This window comes from Erinaceus europaeus, chromosome 8 (assembly GCF_950295315.1).
Source record: "Erinaceus europaeus chromosome 8, mEriEur2.1, whole genome shotgun sequence".
Lineage (NCBI taxonomy): Eukaryota > Metazoa > Chordata > Mammalia > Eulipotyphla > Erinaceidae > Erinaceus > Erinaceus europaeus.
Genome location: NC_080169.1, coordinates 92,132,419 through 92,153,068, shown reverse-complemented (window position 1 = coordinate 92,153,068; position 20,650 = coordinate 92,132,419). Strand labels below are relative to the sequence as shown.

Sequence of the window (20,650 nt, the reverse complement as noted above, 5' to 3'; positions counted from 1 at the left end):
CAAGGGACAATTACCACCTTCTGGGGCCATTCTTTCATCTCTAATCACAAAGTTGTTATTGATCTGTGACTCTGCATTTCCAAATATTTCATTATGTACATTACAGTAACTTATGTTAGCAAGTCAAGATGTATTTTATGAGGAAAAAATAGAAAGCACCTGTTCATGTGTGCCCTATACTCACTGAAATTAAGTTGATGGGCCTGATTGAGAATTCTTTTTATTTATTCTTTCCTCAGGAAATTCGCCTTATTGATTATGAGAAAATGGTGGATCATAGAGGAGTCCGAGTGGTAGCATTTGGGCAGTGGGCAGGTGTGGCAGGTGGGTATGCCAAGGATTTTATATCACCCCCTTTTAAAATTTGCTGAGGCATCACTATGCTTTCTGTTTTCTCTTGCTGGACAATCAGAGTGTTCACTTCAAACAATAAAAATAAACATGGGTCCATAATTAAAGATAAATAGAGTGAGCTGATAGCATAGTGGTAATAGAAAAGATCTTCATGCTGGAGACTCGGCATGTCCCAGATTTAATGACAATCTCCAATACTACCATAAGCCAGAGACGAGTACTCCTATGGAAAAGAAAGTACAAATAAGAAGAAAAATCACTAACATAGTTTTACTACATAACTATAAAAAGAAATAACAAAGAGAAGGATAGTAACTATAGGTAAACTATCACTTTAGGTAGTACTGCTGAGAAACTAGAAGTGGATAAAACACAGGGAAGTTAAAGAAAAAACAAAGAAGAAAGATCTAAAAAAAAAAAGCCTTCTAAGATGAAATTTGAAGAGGACTAAAAGCTGTTCTAGGATGTAGGAGAGAAAGTAGAAATATGCACAGTCCAAAGAAAGTAACTATCTTGAGAAGTAGAAGTAAATGAATTATAATTGGAGTGCATGTAGAAAGAAAGATATATAGATTTTAGACATACTGAGAAGTGGGCCAATGGAATAGCTCACCGGGAAAGTCACCTGCTTTGCCACGTGCATCCATCAGGTTCGCACTCTTGGTTCCGATTTTAGTGGAGGAAGCTTTGGTGCTATGGTATCTCTCTCTGTGTTTCTCTGTCTGAAAAATTAACACAGAATGGTGTAACCCCACCTTAACAGACAAACAAAAAGAAAAAAAAATACTGAGAAATGTTTGTCTAAATTAAGGTTAAAACAATTAATCTTTACAGAAGAATCAGTGCTATTTAGCTAGTAGAAAAATGCTCTTCCGACTGTGCTATCCGTCTCTCAAGATAGTAGAAAAATGAAATCACCTAGAAATAGGGAATCACAGAGGATCTAGTGAGGGTTGTATTGTTATATGGGAAACTGGGGAATGTTATGTTATGCATGTACAAACTATTGTACTTACTGTTGAATGTAAAACATTAATTCCCCAATAAAAAATTAAAAAAAAAGAAATAGGGAATCAAAGGAGTAAAGAACCACAGAAATGGCTAAGTACATATTAAAAGACACCAAATATTAAAATGTTTCTTTAAAATACAGTTGAGGCTGGGGGAGACAGCATTGTGGTTATGCAAAGAGACTTTCATGTCTGAGGCACTAAACTCTCAGATTCAATCCCCTGTACCATAAACCAGAGCTAAGCAGTACTCTGGCAAAATCAACCAATCAACCAACCAATCAAATGCAAAAAAACCAAACAGCAAATTATAGCATTAACTGCATATATAAAATGAAAACATGTTACTAGCAGTGTACAGACAGGAGAAAGAAAATGGAAGAATATTTTGAAAGTTTCATTTTATACCTTAGGTGGTATAGTATTTCATAGTACACTGTGGTAAATTAAAAGGTAAATATTGTAACCTAGATTATGGTAAGGAAGTGATAAACTGGAAGGTCATATTCATTGAAATATAAGGACTCGCAAAAAAAAAATAGTGACAACACTGTAAGACTTTGCAGGAACTGTGGCAGTTATCTTTGGGGGTGTGGGAAGAGGTCACAGAACTTTGGTGGTGATTTCGTATATAAGTGGAACTTGGAAAACAGAATGAGAAAGGGTGATTACAGGGTAAAACTTGGACTGAGAGTGGTGTGCTATACAAAGACAAGGGACACAGGAGAAGGAATGGAAGAGAGGGACTTTGGGATCTTGGGCTGGGTTGGGGTGAAAATATAGACATCTGGTATATGGAAATAGAAAATTCTACCCATGTGTAGACAAATGTGCTGTGAGTCATTAACCTCCCAATTAAAAAATAAAAGAAATTCTCAAATTATTTAAATTTATGTCTTAAGACACTAGAAAATGAAGAAAAATATAGTAAATAGAAGAAAGAAAAATAAATCTAAGATGGATAATCAAAGAACTCACACTAGAAATAAAAAAATAGTGAAACTGAAAGGAGTTTAACAAATCAGTAACACTGATACAAATCTATATTAAGTACAAAATATAAGTCATTATTTTCTGGCACTAGTAATACAAAAGGGAATGTCAGTATATAACTAAGAGATAATCCAAGGATAAAGGAATATTCTAAATAGCTAATATGATTTGATAACATTGATAGAATTTATAAATCCTTGAAAGATAATATTTACCAAAACCAACTCAAAAATAAATAGAAAAAAAGAAATGTGAAAAATCAATGTACAAAATAAAATGTATTCACAACATTTTTTTTCAAGAAAAATCTATTATTATTTTTTTTAATAAAGACTTGTTTATAGTAGTTTCATGTGCAATGTCCAGATCTTTAGAAGAAAGGATAAATACAGTGTGGTATACCCATGGCATAGAACACTCAGCAATAAAAAGAAAAAAAATATGTATCTCAAACATATTATGTTGAGTACACAAAATAGTATATGCTTATGATTTCTTATATAAAACTGTAGTAGAGACTAATCTGCGCAGAAAAGAAATACATACATATATATATACATATATAATTTTTTTTTCTGGGGTAAAGGATTGGGAAGAGTTGACTATAGTGATGAAACTATTCTATGATTTGAATATGTCAGTCATAACAAAGGTGTGTGACCTGTTAATTATCAAACTATACATAAATTGCTATACTTTACTTCATATAAAATAGTCCTTTAAATTTTATTTCAGAAAAGAAATAAAATACTGATTAGGATGTAACAAAGAAAAATTCTGTGGCAAAAATGAAAAAAAAAAAAAGGAGAATGGAAAGAAAAGTCTTTGCTGCAGGAATGCAAGATTTTTGCTATTTGCATGACGTCTAAATTTAGATCTTCACAAGATAGTTGGTTCATTAAGATCTTTAAATGAAATACCTGTTGGAGACTCAGAACTGATGTCATCAGCACATACATAATACATGAGATTTAGGGCTGACTGAGACTAAGAAAAAAATGTGGAAACTAAAGCAAATATGGCTCAAGATAGAATCACAAAGGTGGCTAATGCAGAAGGAATGGGCAGAGGACACAAAAGGAATGAGCATGGGAAAAGAAATCTGTAACAATATAAGATGAAAATATTTAAGTCAAGGATGCTGAGGACAGAAAGTGTCTGAATAAAGGGTTGTACATTGTCATAGATCTCTGTCAAGTTAGTCAAATTCTGAAAATTGTCTAGTGTATGGTTGTTTAGATGCCTGAAATGATTGATTTGGGTCTTTGGGACTTTGTTTCTGTTTGTTCATTTGATCATTGAGAACAATGGACACATATTTAGATGTTGACAAGAAAGAACCAACAAAGAGTGATAGTAAAAAGAATAATTCAGGTGTGAATAAATTAAGGAGGCAGGAAGGAAGAGTATTAGAAGCTAAGGTGAAGATTTTAAGTTTTGATATGAAGTGGCACTTTTGTTTCATTTTAGCAGAATTCAAAGTGGAAGATGAGATGAAGAAATAGATGGGTTAGTCCCTTTGACAGCAGAATTTTGATAGGCTGGAAAATATAACTACTGGGGCTTCTTCCAATCTGAGATGTGGGCTATACTTCCTCAGTGTACTAACATGGTTGGAGAATGGGCACAGAAAACAGCTTCAACTTCTCCCAACTAATGGTCTTTCTATTGGTCTGATTCTGCAATAGGAATGATCAACATTTTACATGGAATGGGGTTAAGACTCCTTGCTTTGGGACATCACACACCTTTTATGGTGAGGTGTTTGCTTTTATTATTTTTTGAAAGCACATATCACATTTTAAAAATAGAAGTGTTTTTGAGTGAGAGTTATCTAACTTGCATCATGTGTACTTACTTTCAGCACATTGGCATGGCCCATAACTATAGGAACAGCAGCCAGGCTGTGCAAGCTGTCCGTGATGCTGGCTATGAGATATCTCTGGGTTTGATGCCAAAGTCTCTAGGTCCCTTAACATTTGTTTTCACAGGGACTGGTAATGTATCAAAGGTAAATTTCACCTGCATTTTTCTGTAAGTTACTCTGAAATTCTGAAATGTTTTGTTGACATTTCAAAGCTCTGCTTTTCTAGTGAATAGATATTCTAATTTGCTACATTTCTGTGTACTTTTCCTATTTCAAAGAGCAGTAATGGTTCAAAACTAATTGTCACTGTCTTTCTTCCCTTTTTCCCTTCCTCCCTTCCTTCTCCCCTTCCTTCCTTTCTTACATTTCTCCTTCTCTGTTTTTCTTCCTTCTTTTCTTGTTTTTTTTTTTTTAAGTAATAACTCATTATTAATAGGGTAAAGATCTGATCTTAGAATGACTAGTTTTATGAAATTTCTAGAAGTTTGGAAGATATGTCCGGATTAAATTGATGAAGATGACTTGAAGTTTTGTTAACAAGACATTAGAAAGATGACTTTGTAACTGCTTAGTATTTGCTTTTTTCTCAAGTGGCTTTGAGTGGAATGAATTTGCCATCTCCTGGAGAAACATGCAATTATAAAGCAGATCTTTCTTTCAGAAAAGAAAATACTTTAGAAATAGTACATCACTATTTGTATGATACCGAGAAACACACATTTGATCTTTTGTAGGAAGTATTTTTTACCCCCACTTGAAATAATTTCTGCAGTGGAACAAAAAGTAGATGGAAATATTTATTGCACTTTTATTTCTAAACGCTCTTGTTTCTACTGAAGTTAACTGAAGTAAAACAGGCCTCTTCCAATGAGTGATACTCAAATGGGAATAAAAAGTAGGTTTCAGACTGGATGTAGTAAGTTACTCAATGCTTCTGTGTTTCAATATTAAATACAGGATTGGATGAGTGGAGTTATATAAGTGTAGGGAAAATAAATTAACATTTTTTTCAAGAAAATATATTGGCTCTTTCTTGTTGATATTGATTTTTTTTTTTTTTGGCTTATATTTTATTTGTAGGGAGCCCAAGCAGTCTTCAATGAACTACCTTGTGAATATGTGGAACCACATGAATTAAAAGAAGTTTCTCAAACTGGAGGTAAGGGAAAAGGTAGTGGTAATTGTATTTCTATTGTTTTTGACAGTTCTTGAATTATAATATTTTATCACTAGAAATCACTCACTTGACTAATTTCTTTCTCCTTTGCAAGACCTGAGAAAAGTATATGGTACGGTGTTAAGTCGCCATCATCATCTTGTCAGGAAAACAGATGGTGTATATGATCCTGTAGAGTATGACAAATACCCTGAACGCTACATAAGTCGTTTTAGTATTGATGTGAGTATCATGCCCAGCTTTGCAGTTGGTTGTTCATTATAACACAGTAGCTAAGCTGTTTTTCTGGACAGAAATTCCCGTGTGTGCATTGGCTTTTATTTTTCCTTATTGATTTGGTGTGAGTTCTTTGAGAATCATGAATTAGCTTTAGGAGTTGTTGACATTTATAGCTGTTTGGAATGGCCTTGTTTAGTGACTGTGGTGGTTTCTGTGGGTATGCCCTTTGCATCACTGACTCTGTTTCTACTTCAGGTCTGTACTTGTCCAGTACTGCATTCCTTGTGGGCTACTGTTTTCTGATATTTATCTTAAACTAGAGAGTAGTATTGACAAAGCATGATGTCAATGAAGTTTGAATTCTGTAGTGATTTGTCCTTTCTGTGTCTACAATTTTGAATGCAACTACAGCCCCCATCTTGAAACACATGGATTGATTATAGGGTCAGTGCAAAATAGTATGACTATATAAACACAGACAAATCTGTACTGTACTAGAAGTTACTTACAATTCAAATCCTTCTGATGGGGAGCAGTGATCTCTCTCGTAAAAGAAACAGTATAGTTTCATGTTCTGTTGTCATTATTCATACAACAGTTCTTCCCCCAAAAATCAACATGACCCCAAATAAAACAAAAATATGTATGGATTTATTGTAAAAAAGAAGGTTTTGAGTAATTTTAAATATTTGAACAATGTAGTATAGCAAAGTTAGCTATTAGAGCACATAAAGTATGTTAACAGGAAACCTTGAGAATGATACTTGAGAAGCAAAATTGTTATGAAGTAGTTTTAAGTGGAAAATTGTGAATTTAGTAAGTTTCCATACCTTCTCTTTCCTCCACTCATTAATGTATTAATAATTGAATGCATCCGATAGCTTATATTGACCTAGTAACCATATATGCATGTGTATAGCCATTTGTCAATGGAGCTTACAGATGTTATCTGATTTAATTTTCACAGCATTTCTTTGAGGAATGGGGTACATATTATCCCTATCTGTCAGGTAAGGAAAACAGAACCCAGAGAAGTTGAGGTAGTATGGTTAACATCACAGTCAATTTGTGATTGAGCTGGTAATAGACTGTTGGGTTATTTGACTCTGTCTTATCCCTTTTCCTTGTCAATGTAGTACATTGTAGAATAAAAATACCAACTATTTATCATACTTCTATTTCCTGGGGTAGTTATATACTACAATGTGGGAGAATGTTTATTATCTTTGTCTTAAATATGGCCACTGACTGGCAAATGAAAAAGTCAATATAGAAGTAACATTAACTTGTTTTTAAAGAATTTTACTGACTGGTATCTTTCAGTACATAGTGCTGGGTTAGTCCCTATCTTGTCAAACTTGGTACTTACTTTACAGATTGCACCCTATACAACTTGTTTGGTTAATGGAATTTACTGGGAACAACACACTCCTCGCTTACTAACACGGCAAGACCTTCAGAATCTCCTGTCTCCAGGCAAGTTCTCAGGTGTTGGTGCTGATGGCTGCCCTGCATTGCCAAACAAGTAAGGACTTTATTATTGGGGCTTTCTCTACCTCTCTCTCTTTCTTTCTTTCTTTCTTTCTTTCTTTCTTTCTTTCTTTCTTTCTTTCTCTCTTCCTTTTCTTTTCTTTTCTTTCTTTTTTTTTTTTTTTTTGGTTAAAGTTACTGACAGAGAGGTAGAGAAAGAATGGAAGAGACCATAGAATCAAACCTTCCTTCAATGTGCTGGGGTGGGGGATGGTGGGGGTGGTGGTGGTGGTGGTGGTTCAGGCTCAAACCTGGGTCTAGTACATAGCAAAACAGCACATATCCAAATGAACTATTTTATAAGCCTAGCATGGAATTTTTAATCTTTTATTTTTTTCCCTTCCAACTTTATTATCACTTTATTGAGGAAGTGTTAGTTTAAAGGATTGTTGTTGTCAGCAGGGTACATTTCTGCATTTCTTCAAAATAGTTATCAGTACATTTCACCCTTTGCCAAACTATTGTTTTGTTCTACCACAGAGACTTAGTTCCATAAGCTCACCTTAGTGCTCTTCCATTACTACTTCTCAATTTTCAAATCTGCTGCCATAAACTATATATACTATAGTCCACTGAGGACTTAACCTTGTATTGTTCTTTTCTTTTTTTCTTAAATTCCATCTGTAAGTGAAATCACCTGGCATTGTCTTTATTCTGTCTTATTTCATGCAACATAATTCCTTCTAGTTTCATCCATGTTGTAGCAAAGAATATATCATCATTTCTTATAGTGTGTCCATTGTCTATGCCACAACTTCTTTAACCATTCATCTGTAGTTGGATACTTAGGTTGTTTCCAAATATTGGTTATTACTATGACACTACCATGAACATGGGTGTCATGTGCGGATAGGTGCTTTTATATTCTTTGGATAGATAACTAAGAGAGGAATTGAGATTGTAAAATTATGCTATCTTTCCCTAGTGAAGTAGGGGTCTGGAGAGGTGATGTTCCACAACACATTGGTGAAGTCTGGATAGAATCATAGTAGCAATTTGGTGTCTGAAAAGTAGTAAGATACAAAGCAGGACATAATGCTTAATAAGCAGGAACCAGAAAGTAGGAATAGAGCAGGTGAGAATAGGGGTTTTAGAGTGGAAAGAAGCTAGGAAGTCTATTTTAGCTATGTCCCTAGGGGCCATTGACTTTAGTAATTTTTGATAGTTAAACATGGACGTTGACTAAGAATATTGTCTGGGAAGAAATAGTCAGAGCTGAGAATAGAACTAAGAGTTGGGTTAGGTCAGAGAGTAGATCTCAAACATGAAGAGAAAAAATAAATACAATTAGCTGCTTATCATCATATCAATCTGATCTAGGGTCCATGTATAATTATATTTAGCACAAGAGCCTGTATAATCTCTGAGTCCCTGTCAGTCTGACCCCTCAGTCCATGGTCAGAGCTGGGAACATTCTAGGCTACACTCATTTTAGGACTAATCTTCCTCAAGTGGCAGAGTAGGCTGACCTAGCCTTGCTTTGGAAAGTTGGGTAGTCTCTAGAGCTGCTACTTTATAGTGAGGATATGTTTCTGGAGAGGACCTCAAAAGGACTTATGATGATGCTCCTGATGAAAGTGACTAGTGATGGTGAAGAGAGGGCTCCCTTAGAGGTCTAGGCCCATCATATCTGGGAGAATCCTAACCAGTATTGGGTTTATAGATTCTGGCCTAAAGTTACAGAGGAAATACACCTAGGATTTTAGTGGAGTCTAAGTTAACCTCAAGCTTTATTACATTTATGTATTTGATGATTCTAATAAAGATTGTCCTAGGGAAAATGATTGCTCTTTAACTGATATATATATATATATATATATATATATATATATATATATATTTACTTTTTTTATTGTTGTTGATGTTGTCGTTGTTGGATAGGACAGAGAGAAATGGAGAGAGGAGGGGAAGACAGAGAAGGGGAGAGAAAGATAGACACCTGCATACCTGCTTCACTGCTTGTGAAGCGACCCCCTGGCCAGGGGATCGAACCGGGATCCCTTTGCCTGTCCTTGCATTTGTGCCACCTGTGCTTAACCCACTGCACTACCGCCTGACTCCCACTGATATATGTATTTTTTGCCAGTATATCTCTTGGCCAGATGTATACAGTTCCTTCTAAAGATTATCAAGGGGTGACAATAAAGATGATTTATTAGTTATTTAATATGGGTTTATGAAATTTTAAGATTTCAGGAATGTATATAGCTTCTATGTTAAGTTTCTAAAATAGCTTCTTTATTTGGAGCCATAGCAAGAGAATTACCACCAGTAACAGAAGAACCTGCAAGAATCTCTTTATTTTGTTACCAGAGTACTGCTCAGCTCTGGTTTATGGTGGTGCGGGGCACTGAACTTGCGGCAAAGGAGCCTCAAGCATGAGAGTCCTTTTGCATAACAATTATGCTATCTTCCCCACCCAGGATATCTTTTTAAAATATCTTACAGAATCCAACTTTCTTATGTCCTGCCAGGGTAAGTCCTTCTTGTGAAAACTAAAACATACATTTGGATGAGTCTCTGTATTCTAGAACACAGTGTCCTTAACTATAGAAGGAAAAACCTAAAAGCCCAAGAAATATTTTCATCCACACTGAGAAATGTTCCAAGCATCTTTCATTTATATTCACGTTTAATCTGCGGTTGTTACAGATTTATGCTGTCGACTTCAAAATCCCATGCTTTTATTTAAATGGTTTTTTCAGACTTGTGGCAATATGTGACATCTCAGCTGACACAGGAGGGTCCATAGAGTTTATGACTGAATGCACAACTATAGACCATCCTTTTTGCATGTATGATGCAGACCAGCATATTACACATGACAGGTGAGCTTGCTAAAGCTGTTAGATGCTCAGAGATACATAGTAACATTGTTTACTTATCTTGATCTAGTAGTCTAAAGATCTATGAAGGTCATACTAATTTACACACAAAAAACTAGTAGAACAGCCACATCCAAATTTAAGAGGTTATAATGCATGTGCATTTTAATATATAGGAACTGGGTTTCTGATGAAGGTAATGATCTTTTTGAAAAGAAATGCTTATTTTCTTATGGACGTTGGTACAAGATGATAAATTGTTATGAAGTAAATATAACATAAAAATAAATATCTGGAGAAATTAGAGCTTGAAAATAACATTTTATGCATATAAATAAAGCATACTGATTCTTCTAGTGTTGAAGGCTCTGGAATTCTGATGTGTTCCATTGACAATTTGCCGGCTCAGCTTCCAATTGAAGCTACAGAATATTTCGGAGACATGCTTTACCCTTATGTTGAAGAAATGGTAAGCTGACTTGTACCATCCACAGCAACTCTGTGACTTTATATTAATAATTGTGATGTAATCATATCCATGTCCTGGTCTTCCCTATGTAAGGAATCTATTAGGAATGAAATGCCAGCCTTACCCTAAGTAGTCACTGACACTCTTATTTTATGAATTATTCTTACTTACCTGATCTGAGAATGTTCATTCAACTATCTTCTGATTGCATTTGTTTCTCATGAGGCATATTTTATTGGGAATGTTCATGACATATGAGATGAGTTGCTTTGTTTTTAATTCTTTCTATTGTCTAGACCAATTCGTATTGGGACATGCTTACTGCGTAAATTAGTAAATCTGAAAAATCAGAAGTGTAGACAAATTTGTTGGAGTTTAGTTTCTATTACCTGGTTAAGTGATCGTTTATATTCTCTTTATGTTCTTTCCCCCGGATGTTAATAATTGTCTTCAGAAATACTATGCCATTTTAGTTCCATTTCTTTTGCCAAATAAAAAACTTTCTTATTTTAGCATTTATCTTACGCATTTATGCTCACCCTACTTTATTTCCATTGTTAATTAATGACTTTCTGGCTCTGGCAATGATTCCAAAGATATGAACTGTGGTTATTCTTCTTTTTATCCATAGTTTGCTCAGGTACTCCCTCACTAAAATGAAACAGGAGTTAGCCAGGCAAGAACAAGTGAAATGGGCTGGGTTATAGTCCAACCAATTAAGTGCACATATTACCAACTACAACGACCCAGGTTTGAGACCCTGCTCCCTACCTGCAAGCAGTGAAGCAGGTCTGCAGGTGTCTCCTATGTCTCAGGGGAGAAGTCTGTCTTTTCTCCTTTCTCAATTTTTCTTTGTCTTGTCAAGTAAAACAGAAAATGGGGGGGGGGGGGAGAAAAAGGCTTCTGAAAGTGGTAGATTCATAGTGCTGGGATGAAGCCCCAGTGATATCCTTGGTTGCAATAAAATCCTAAGACTCTTCTATTAGTCTCCTTTCTTTCTTCCTTTCTTTCTTCTTTCTTTCTTCCTTCCTTCCTTTCTTTCTTTCTTTCTTTCTTTCTTTCCTCCTTTCTTTTTCCTTCCTTCCTCCCTTCCTTCCTTCCTTCCTTCCTTCCTTCCTTCCTTCCTTCCTTCCTTCCTTCCTTCCTTCCTTCCTTCCTTCCTTCCTTCCTTCCTTCCATTAGAAGGCAGACAAATAGAAGTAAAGGGAGTACCCAAGGCACTGTTGCCTCATTGTTGATTTTAATAGAGTAGTTTTCACTCTTTCATCATTCTGCCCAGGTTTTTAATGGACATTCTTTGCCATATCAAGGAAACTTGAGAAAATATTATAAGTGATTGTTTTTATCAAATGGATTTTCTGTTTTAATTGAGAGGATAATATGATTTCCCCTTTACTCTGTCATTGTGTTGAGATTTTGACATATATCAAATTCAGATTCTTGGAATTCACCTAACTTGGTTGTAATGCATTAATCTTTTAATGATGACTAGATTTAGGCAGGAAAGACACCAAGATTTATTTATCAAGTTGTTGATTGAGTAGACACCTTTTTTGTGTCCTGTTACTAATGATTATAGTATGATGATGTTTAATATTTCTCTTTGTTCATTTATCATTGAGTTTATGTTCAGATTACTTAGCTTATGATTATTACCTATAGGTTCATGATAGAACTTAAGCTACAGCTTTCTTTTTTAATATCTTTGTAAGATATGAATAAGTTATAGTTTGTTTATTGTATTTTGAGGGTTGGAAACAGTTTACATGAGGCTGGTGTGATTTCTACTGGGTAGAATTTATTAGCATAACTTTTATGATTTGATATGATTTTAGAAGTAAAGGTTTAAATAATGTATTATAAATTATTAACCAGTATACAAATGTACACATATTTTCATATTTCTTCTATCCTGGGAGGAATATTTTTCAAGGAATGTATCTAAACTGTAAAATTTATTGATGCAATTTTGCAAATAATATTTTTACTAATATACTGCAGTGTCTTCTCTTTTTATGAAGTTTTGGCTGATTAAATATACCTGAATATTTTTCCATTTGTCAATTTAACCTAGAATTTGTTAGTTTCATTAGTGATTTCAAAGAACCAGATTTGACTATGCTGATTCACCCTAGCTTATATTACTTTATGTTCAGTCTCTAATATTATCTTCATTACATAGTTTCTTTTGTTTTATTACTTTGCTTAACTGCCATTTTTGTAACTTCTTAAATGTTAGTTTATTATTGTTCAGTCTTTCTTTAATAGTATGTGAGCTGTAAAAGTACAAATTTCCCGTGTATAGCTTTTGTTGTGTACTTCACATTTTAATGAGCTTTGTTTTCTTAAAGAAATATTTATTTAAAAATGATACCAGAGAATGGCTCAACTCTGGCTTGTGGTGGTGCTGGGGATTGAACTTCAGACTTTAGGTCATCAGACATGGATGTCTCTTTGCATAACCATTATGCTATCTCCCATTCCTATGAGTTGTATTTTCTTCATAAGAAAATATTTTGTATTTACATATTATTTTTATTATTGCTTAGTATCATAATTGCACCATAGTCAGAAACTATAAAATGTGTGATCTCACCCCTTTAAATTGTGTTGGACTTGCTTTGTCACTACATTTGACTGGTTTGAGCAAAATTGTAGATATGTAGTTGAAAGCAATGTGTATTCTATTTTTAGATGTTCTGTATATATCAGGTAGGTCAAGTTTTTAGGACAGAGAGAAATTGAGAGGGTTGGGGAGATAGTGAGGGAGAGAGAAAGACACCTGCAAACCTGCTTTACCACTTGTCAAGCTTCCTTCCTGTAGGCCGAGAGCAGAGGAATTGAACCTAGGTCCTTGAGCATCGTGATATATGTGTTTAACCAGGTGCACCATGGCCTGCCCCCCCCCCCCCGTGTTTTAATAAATTTTTGTCCTATGTTCCAATTTATTAAATCTTCCTTTGAACTGTCACTTAAGGGTGAACTTTAACAATTTTCATTGATCAGAAATTCTATTTGATAACCTTTAAAAGCTGTTCATAAAAAATAAATTTAAAAAGCTGTTCATTTTCTAGTTTTATTCTATGTATTATCTAGTGTGTCTCTCTCCTCTTCTCACCCTCACCCTCTCTCTCTGTCTTCCATTCCTCCCCCTTCCTTCCTTACTTGCTTCCTCCCTTTCTTCTTCCTTCCTTCTTTTGCCACAAGGGTTATTGTTGGGGCTTGGTGCCTATTTTCAGGACAAATCAGCTGCTCTCAGGGGCCTTTCTTTTTTTTTAAATTTTCTAAAATATTTATTTTCCCTTTTGTTGCCCTTGTTTTTTTATTGATGTAGTTATTATTGTTGTTGTTATTGATGTCGTCATTGTTAGATAGGACAGAGAGAACTGGAGAGAGGAGGGGAAGCCCGGGAGAGAGAAAGACACCTGCAGACCTGCTTCACCGCCTGTGAAGTGACTCCTCTACAAGATGGGAGCCAGGGGCTCAAACAGGGATCCTTGTGCTGGCCCTTGCACTTCCTGCCACCTGCACTAAACCCACTGCGCTACCGCCCGACTCGCCCTTTATTCTTTTTAAAAATTATGATAGAAATAGAGGGAAGTAGAGTGAGAGGGAAGGAAAAAGAATACCTACAGCCTGATCCACTGCTTGTGAAGCTTTCCCTTTGTAGTTAGAGACTGGGGACTTGAATGCTGGTTCTCATGCATAGTAACTTGTGGAAAAGTTTATTAGTTTTGTCACTACCTTGCCTCTTTCTGCTTTTTAGTTTTTCTCTTTTTTGAACATATTAAACAGAATTAAACTCAGCTCTGATAATTCCAGTCAACTTCTTGATCTCCTTATGTTCTCTGATATATTCTTTCATGGGCTTAGTTCAATTCTTCTTACTTAATATACTTATTTATTTTCTACTGTATACTGGCTATTTTGTATGTAAAACTTTAGAGATGATTTTTAATTTTTTAAAAATTATCTTTATTTATTTATTTATTGGATAGAGACAACCAGAAATTGAGAGGGAAGGGGGTGATAGGGAGCGAGACAGAGAGACACCTGCAGCACTGCTTCACTACTTGTGAAGCTTCCACCCTGCAGGTGGGGATAGGGAGCTTGAACTGGGTCCTTGCACACTGTCGTGTGTGCACTTAACCTGGTGCACCACCACCTGGCCCCCTAGAGATGATTTTTGACACCCTAGATGTTGTATATACTTGTCCTCACAGAAGATTTTCTTTCTGGTAGCAAAATGGGCTAGAGAAAACCCTCTCAATTAATTTAGGAATGGAAGTGATTCAAAGCTGAAGTTCACTTCTTTGGGGGGACTGATGTTTTTTTAATTCACCACTTATAAGATAGTCTTTCAGGATTCTAGATGAAAAGCTGGTATTTATTAAGACACCCTCCAACAGAATTTATATGTTAGTGTTTATTATCGTTTTGTCTAAAGCTAGCAAAAGTTGATTCTTCACCTTTCTGCTGTTGTCTGTTGAACCCCTCAGCTTCTCAGTCACTGCCTTCATATTAATGTGTAAGAAAAAGAGTAGCAAGCAGCTAAAGTCAGCTAAAATGGAAAATGCAGTTCCAACCTTCAAGGTATGTTCGAGTTCACAGAGTGGGAAATTCTTCAGCTATTGTCTTGAAAGAAATAGAGAATTACAGGAAACTGAATAGCATAAGGCATCTAAGTTGTGGAGTACAGAAACATGAAAACATGATGTGGAATAGCAATCCCAAGGGGCTGGTTGGTGGCACACCTGGTTGAGCATATGTTTAAATGCACAAGGACAAAGGTTCCAGCCGTAAATCTCCACTTGCAGGGGGAAAGCTTCATGAGTGGTGAAGCAAGGATGCAGGTGTTTCTCTGTCTCTTTCCTTCTTGATCTCCTCCATTCATCTCAATTTCTGACAATCTTTATCCAATAAATGAACAAAAATAATTTGAAATAAAAGCAAAGAAAAACAATCCTAAGCTGTTGATGGACCCAAAGTGTCGGGTATAAGGTGAAAGCGAGAGCTGGAGACTGGAGAGGCAGAACCATGCTATGGAGGCACTACGAAGTCATCTATGGCATAGATTTTGTTGGAGAGAATGGAAAGCCACTGATTTATTATTATTATTATTATTTGCCTCCAGTGTTATGGCTGGGGCTCAGTGCCTGCACTACAAATCCACTGCTCCTGGAGGCCATTTTTTTCTGTTTTGTTGTTATTATTACTATAGTTGTTGTTGTTGGATAGGACAGAGGGAAATCAAGAGAGGAGGGGAAGACAGAGAGAAAGATAGACACCTGCAGACCTGCTTCACCGATTGTGAATCGACCCCTAATGGGTGTGGAACCAGGGGCTGGAACCTAGATCATTATGCAGGTTCTTGTGCTTCGTACGATGTGCCCTTAACACCGTGCACCACCACCTGACCCCCGCTACTGACTTAATTTAAATAGGCCCAAGAGTAATAATTATAGTTATATTTTAGATTGAAGACATCTGTAAAGAAGAGAGACAAGAGTCAGTTCCATGGCTCCTGTAAGGCCTAAATAAGGCTGTAGACTTAGAGAAAAAGAAGAAAGAAGAAAAAGATATTGAAAAGGTATTTAAGAGTTTGGTAATTTAGATACATATTGAATGAAACTTGGGCCTCAATTCACTATCTACTGTCTCTTGATCTGTAGATAGGGTTAGGAATAGGTATACAAAGCATTTAATACCTTTATCAAATTGAACTCAATGGCTTGGCTATCTAAGTTATCTAAAACAATGCTTATTTTATAATATCACATACAATTATCAAATACTGTACAGAAAGCAAAATTAGACATGATGATATCCAAGAACACATATACAAAAAAAAATGTTTGGCTTCACAGGGCAGTGTGGGGGGGAGGATGGGATAGGACACACTTTTTTGGTGGTGGAAATGGTGTTTATGTACATGCCTATTAATTTGTAATAACATAAATCACTATTTAATTAATATGAGAGGAGAAATATTGACTGAATGTCTCAAACTTTGTAATGCATAGACCATAGGCTGAGTATAATAATTAATAATAATAATAATAATAATAATGATAATAATAAAACACTGGCAACATAGTGCACTGTAGAGATTGGTTGATTGTTCTTTGAATTCCGTTTCTGAGTTAGAGTGGTGTGTCTGCACCTCAGTCCAACAGTATGAGAGTGTCTACTGAATTCATATTGCTAGTGTGGGAAACGGTCAAATTGAAAGTTGACAATATGCTACCTAGTGAATGTGTTTCACTTTCACACCAGTATAAAGTTGAAAATTTTAAGGGAATTCATCACAAGCTAGGGAACTTTCTAAATGTGTCCTCCCACCCACACCCCAAGAACTAGTGGGAGGAACCCAGTAGTGTCAGTTCTATGAACTTCAAAGGATATTCTGACTTACAGATATACCTAATCATTTTTTTTTTTTTTTTATTTAAATTTTTAATTTAAGAAAGGATTAGTGAACAAAAGCATAAGGTAGGAGGGGTACAACTCCACACAATTCCCACCACCCAATCCCCATAACCCACCCTCTCCCATGATAGCCTTCCCATTCTCTAGCCCTCTGGGAGCATGGACCCAGGGTCGTTGAGGGTTGCAGAAGGTAGAGGGTCTGGCTTCTGTAATTGCTTCCCCGCTGAACATGGGCGTTGACTGGTCGGTCCATACTCCCAGTCTGCCTCTCTCTTTCCCTAGTAAGGTGTGTCTCTGGGGAAGCTGAGCTCCAGGACACATTGGTGGGGTCTTCAATCCAGGGAAGCCTAGCCAGCATCCTGGTGGCATCTGGAACCTGGTGATTGAAAAGAGAGTTAACATACAAAGCCAAACAATTTGTTGAGCAAACATGGATCCCAAGATTGGAATAGTGGAGAGGAAGTGTTGGGGAGGTACTCACTGCAAACTCTAGTGTAATCCTGCTTTCAGGTATATATTTTGCAGTAGTTTATGGATACGTGTGCTCATACGCTCTCTCTCACAGAAACTGGTGTATGTCTAGGTTATGGGACTTTGTTAGAAAGTGAACTACCTGAGATGAAATTAGAGTGTACTATTAAAGGAAAGGTCTCACCCGAGTAATGAAGCTGAAGGGTTGTCATTCCACACGTGAAGTCTCTGGATACACTCTGAGGTGAAGCATGTTGAGATGGCAATCGTTGCTTTGGTTAGGTTGTGATCGGCGGATGCAATATTATTTGGTATGGATTGGGAGAAGCATACGGGAAAGTGAGCCCTATCCATGGGTGCCAGGACTGGGGGAAGTAGGGGCTCTATAGTGAAGATGTGAGGTTCCTGCTGTCTTAGGGTTCAAAAAGACAATCAATAGTTAATATTATCATCACATTATTTGTTAATTGGGTTAACTTTGAAAAGTCCCTTTGTTATGGTTTGCTGTACAGTACCCAGTATCTTGTATATAGCTGTGCTATTGGAAGCCTCCAATCTACTTGGTCTAGGCTTTTGAGAGAGTCCGCATATCAAATACGTAGCCTATCTATTAAAAAGATTCAGTTTGTCTCCTGAGAACCTTTGAGACATACAATTGATTTCCCCCTCCTAATCATTTTTTTAAATGTCTCTATTCCTAGAGTAGATAGTCTGCGTTACTTGTGTTTTAGCTATACAAACGTTGTATTATATTTATTTTACTAACTAAATGTATACTCCTGTGAGCACTTGCTAGGCCTGTTTTGCTTATTCTTAGTTGCTGTGTGTTTGAGGCCTTAACTTGTGATGGACTGTCTTCTTGACTCTAAGAACCTGACCATCAAAAGCAATCATGATAAGTTAAATGACTTTACCCCTTGGCATTCTACCACTGAATTGCCTCTTGACTGTTCCCCTTTGGTAGTCTGTACTGGATACCTTAAAAGGAAAAAGGAGGACAAGAAACCTAAGCTTTCGTTACTGGATATATGGCATTCTTTTTTGTAATGTTTTATTTACGATGGAGAGAGAGAGAGAGACAGAGAGAGAGAGAGAGAGAGAGAGAGAGAGAGAGAAAGAGAGAAAGAGGTGCAGACACTGGGTGGCAGTGCACTGGGTTAAGTGCACATAGTATGAAGTGCAAAGACCCGCACAAGGATCTGGGTTTGAGCCCCCTGCTCCCCATTTGCAGGGGGAGGTCACTTAACAAGTGGTGAAGCAGGTCTGCAGGTGTCTGTCTATCTTTCTGTACCTCTTTCTATCTTTTTCCTCCCCTGTGAATTTCTCTCTGTCCTATCCAGTGAAATGGGGGGAAAAAGGCCACCAGAAGCAGTGGATTTGTAGTGTAGGCACTGAGTCCCAGCAATTAACCCTGGAAGAAGAGAGAGGGGAGACAGAGGGGAGAGAGAGGGGAGAGAGAGAGAGAGAGAGAGAGAGAGAGAGAGAGAGAGGGAGAACTGTTGGGGAATGCACCTGTGACCTCAGAGCCTCAGGCATGAAATCCTTTTGCATAATCATTATGCTACTTCCCCTGCCCCATCTGACTCATTCACACAAATAATGATCAGTATGGATGGTATTTTGCGGTATATTCAAAGGTCAAGTCATTTTCCTTGCCGCTTTTGAGGTACTTACAGATCTTTATATAAAACATATATTAATCTTGGAAGACCATTATTGTAGTACTGTTGTCAGAAGATTCCATTTATGCTTCTAGTAGAATAGCCTGAACTCTAAGGATGAGCTAAAAACCCCAGATTAAAGACTATGGCTATAAAGTTGCAGAAAAATTTTCCTGAAGACATACCTAACTTGTAGGGTAAGGCAAATTTTTTTGTGTGTGTTTCCAGCAAGGAATTATAGTTTAGGAGGCCCTCCATATCTGTGGGTACTGCATCTATGAATTCAACCAAGTGCAGATCATATCTATATAGTTATGCCTATAATAGTTCTGTAATGTACACATACAGACTTTTTGCGGGTGTGGGGGATTGAACCTGGGGCTTTGTAGCCTCAGGCATGAAAGTCTTTTTGCATAACCATTATACTGTCTCCCCCAACACATACAGAATTTTTAACTTGTTATTCCAAAAACAGTACAGTGTAACAATATTTCCATTACTTTTGCACTGTAATGGAAATCTTAAGTAATCTAGTCATGATGATTTAAACTGTGAACATGGGTGCAGGTTATATATAAGTACTACACTAGTTAATACCATGAGATGTAAGTTTTCATGTTTTTGGTATCTGGGGTCCTGGAATCAATTCCTGTGAACACCAAGGGAGAATTGTAATCACATTTTACTTTCAAAAATGGAAATTGCACTGAAGTAGTGTGTGGTTGTGAGCAAAGTCGATTTCTTATATGAGGCTTCTATTACCAATTAATTTTTTTGAATTTGTTAAAAAATTTCTTTATTGAGGGATTAATGTTTTTTTAAAATTTTTTATTTATAAGAAGGAAACATTCACAAAATCATAGGCTAAGAGGGGTACAGCTTTGCATAATTCCCACCACCAGACCTCCATATACCAACCTCTCCCCTAATAGCTTTCCTACTCTTTAACCCTCTGGGAGTATGGATCCAAGATCATTGTGGGATGCAGAAGGTTGAAGGTCTGGCTTCTGTAATAGCTTGCCTGCTGAAAATGGGTGTTGACAGATTGATCCATACTCTCAGCCTGTCTCTCTCTTTCCCTAGTGGGGAAGGGCTCTGGGGAGGCAGAGCTCCAAGGCACATTGGTGGGTTTGTCTATCTAGGGAAGTCTGGTAACATCCTGCTAGCATCTGGAACCTGGTGGCTGAAAAGAGAGTTAACATACAAAGCCAAACAAATTGTTGAACAATCGTGGACCTAAAGGCTGGAATAGTGCAGATGAAGTGTTGGGGGGCCCCTCCATTTTGTAGATAGCTAGTAGGCATTTATTAGTTATATTTCAAAGGGCCTGTGGCTATACTAGTTTTTTTTTTTTTTTTGCCTGAGCCTGGAATCTGATAAGCAGGTGGATCCTAATTATTGTCTGGGGAGATGATGTCATGGCTGTGAAAAGGACCAGAAAGCTGGTTCAGGGAAGAGAGTAGCTCCCTAATATGGGAAAGGGGTATAAATATTGTTGACTGTGAAACTCATCGATTTGATGTGATCTGGGGCCCATAATTAGCTTAGGAGCCTGTGTGACCTCTGCATCCCTGTAGATCTGAGCTTACATTCTGTGGTCATGAGTAGGAACATTCCATGCTGCCCCAGTATGGACCCATCTTCC

General features: G+C 36.7%; 1 protein-coding gene across 1 annotated transcript in view; it reads left to right on the top strand.

Moving 5' to 3' along the window:
- AASS (aminoadipate-semialdehyde synthase) overlaps positions 1-20,650 on the top strand; it is a 65,127-nt gene that overhangs the window by 14,276 nt on the left and 30,201 nt on the right. The window contains exons 4-11 of the mRNA XM_007525002.3: positions 240-324; positions 4,046-4,113; positions 4,222-4,368; positions 5,305-5,383; positions 5,496-5,623; positions 6,997-7,145; positions 9,856-9,978; positions 10,333-10,444. Coding sequence (XP_007525064.2) covers positions 240-324; positions 4,046-4,113; positions 4,222-4,368; positions 5,305-5,383; positions 5,496-5,623; positions 6,997-7,145; positions 9,856-9,978; positions 10,333-10,444 — 891 coding nt within the window. The remainder of the gene's footprint in view (positions 1-239; positions 325-4,045; positions 4,114-4,221; positions 4,369-5,304; positions 5,384-5,495; positions 5,624-6,996; positions 7,146-9,855; positions 9,979-10,332; positions 10,445-20,650) is intronic.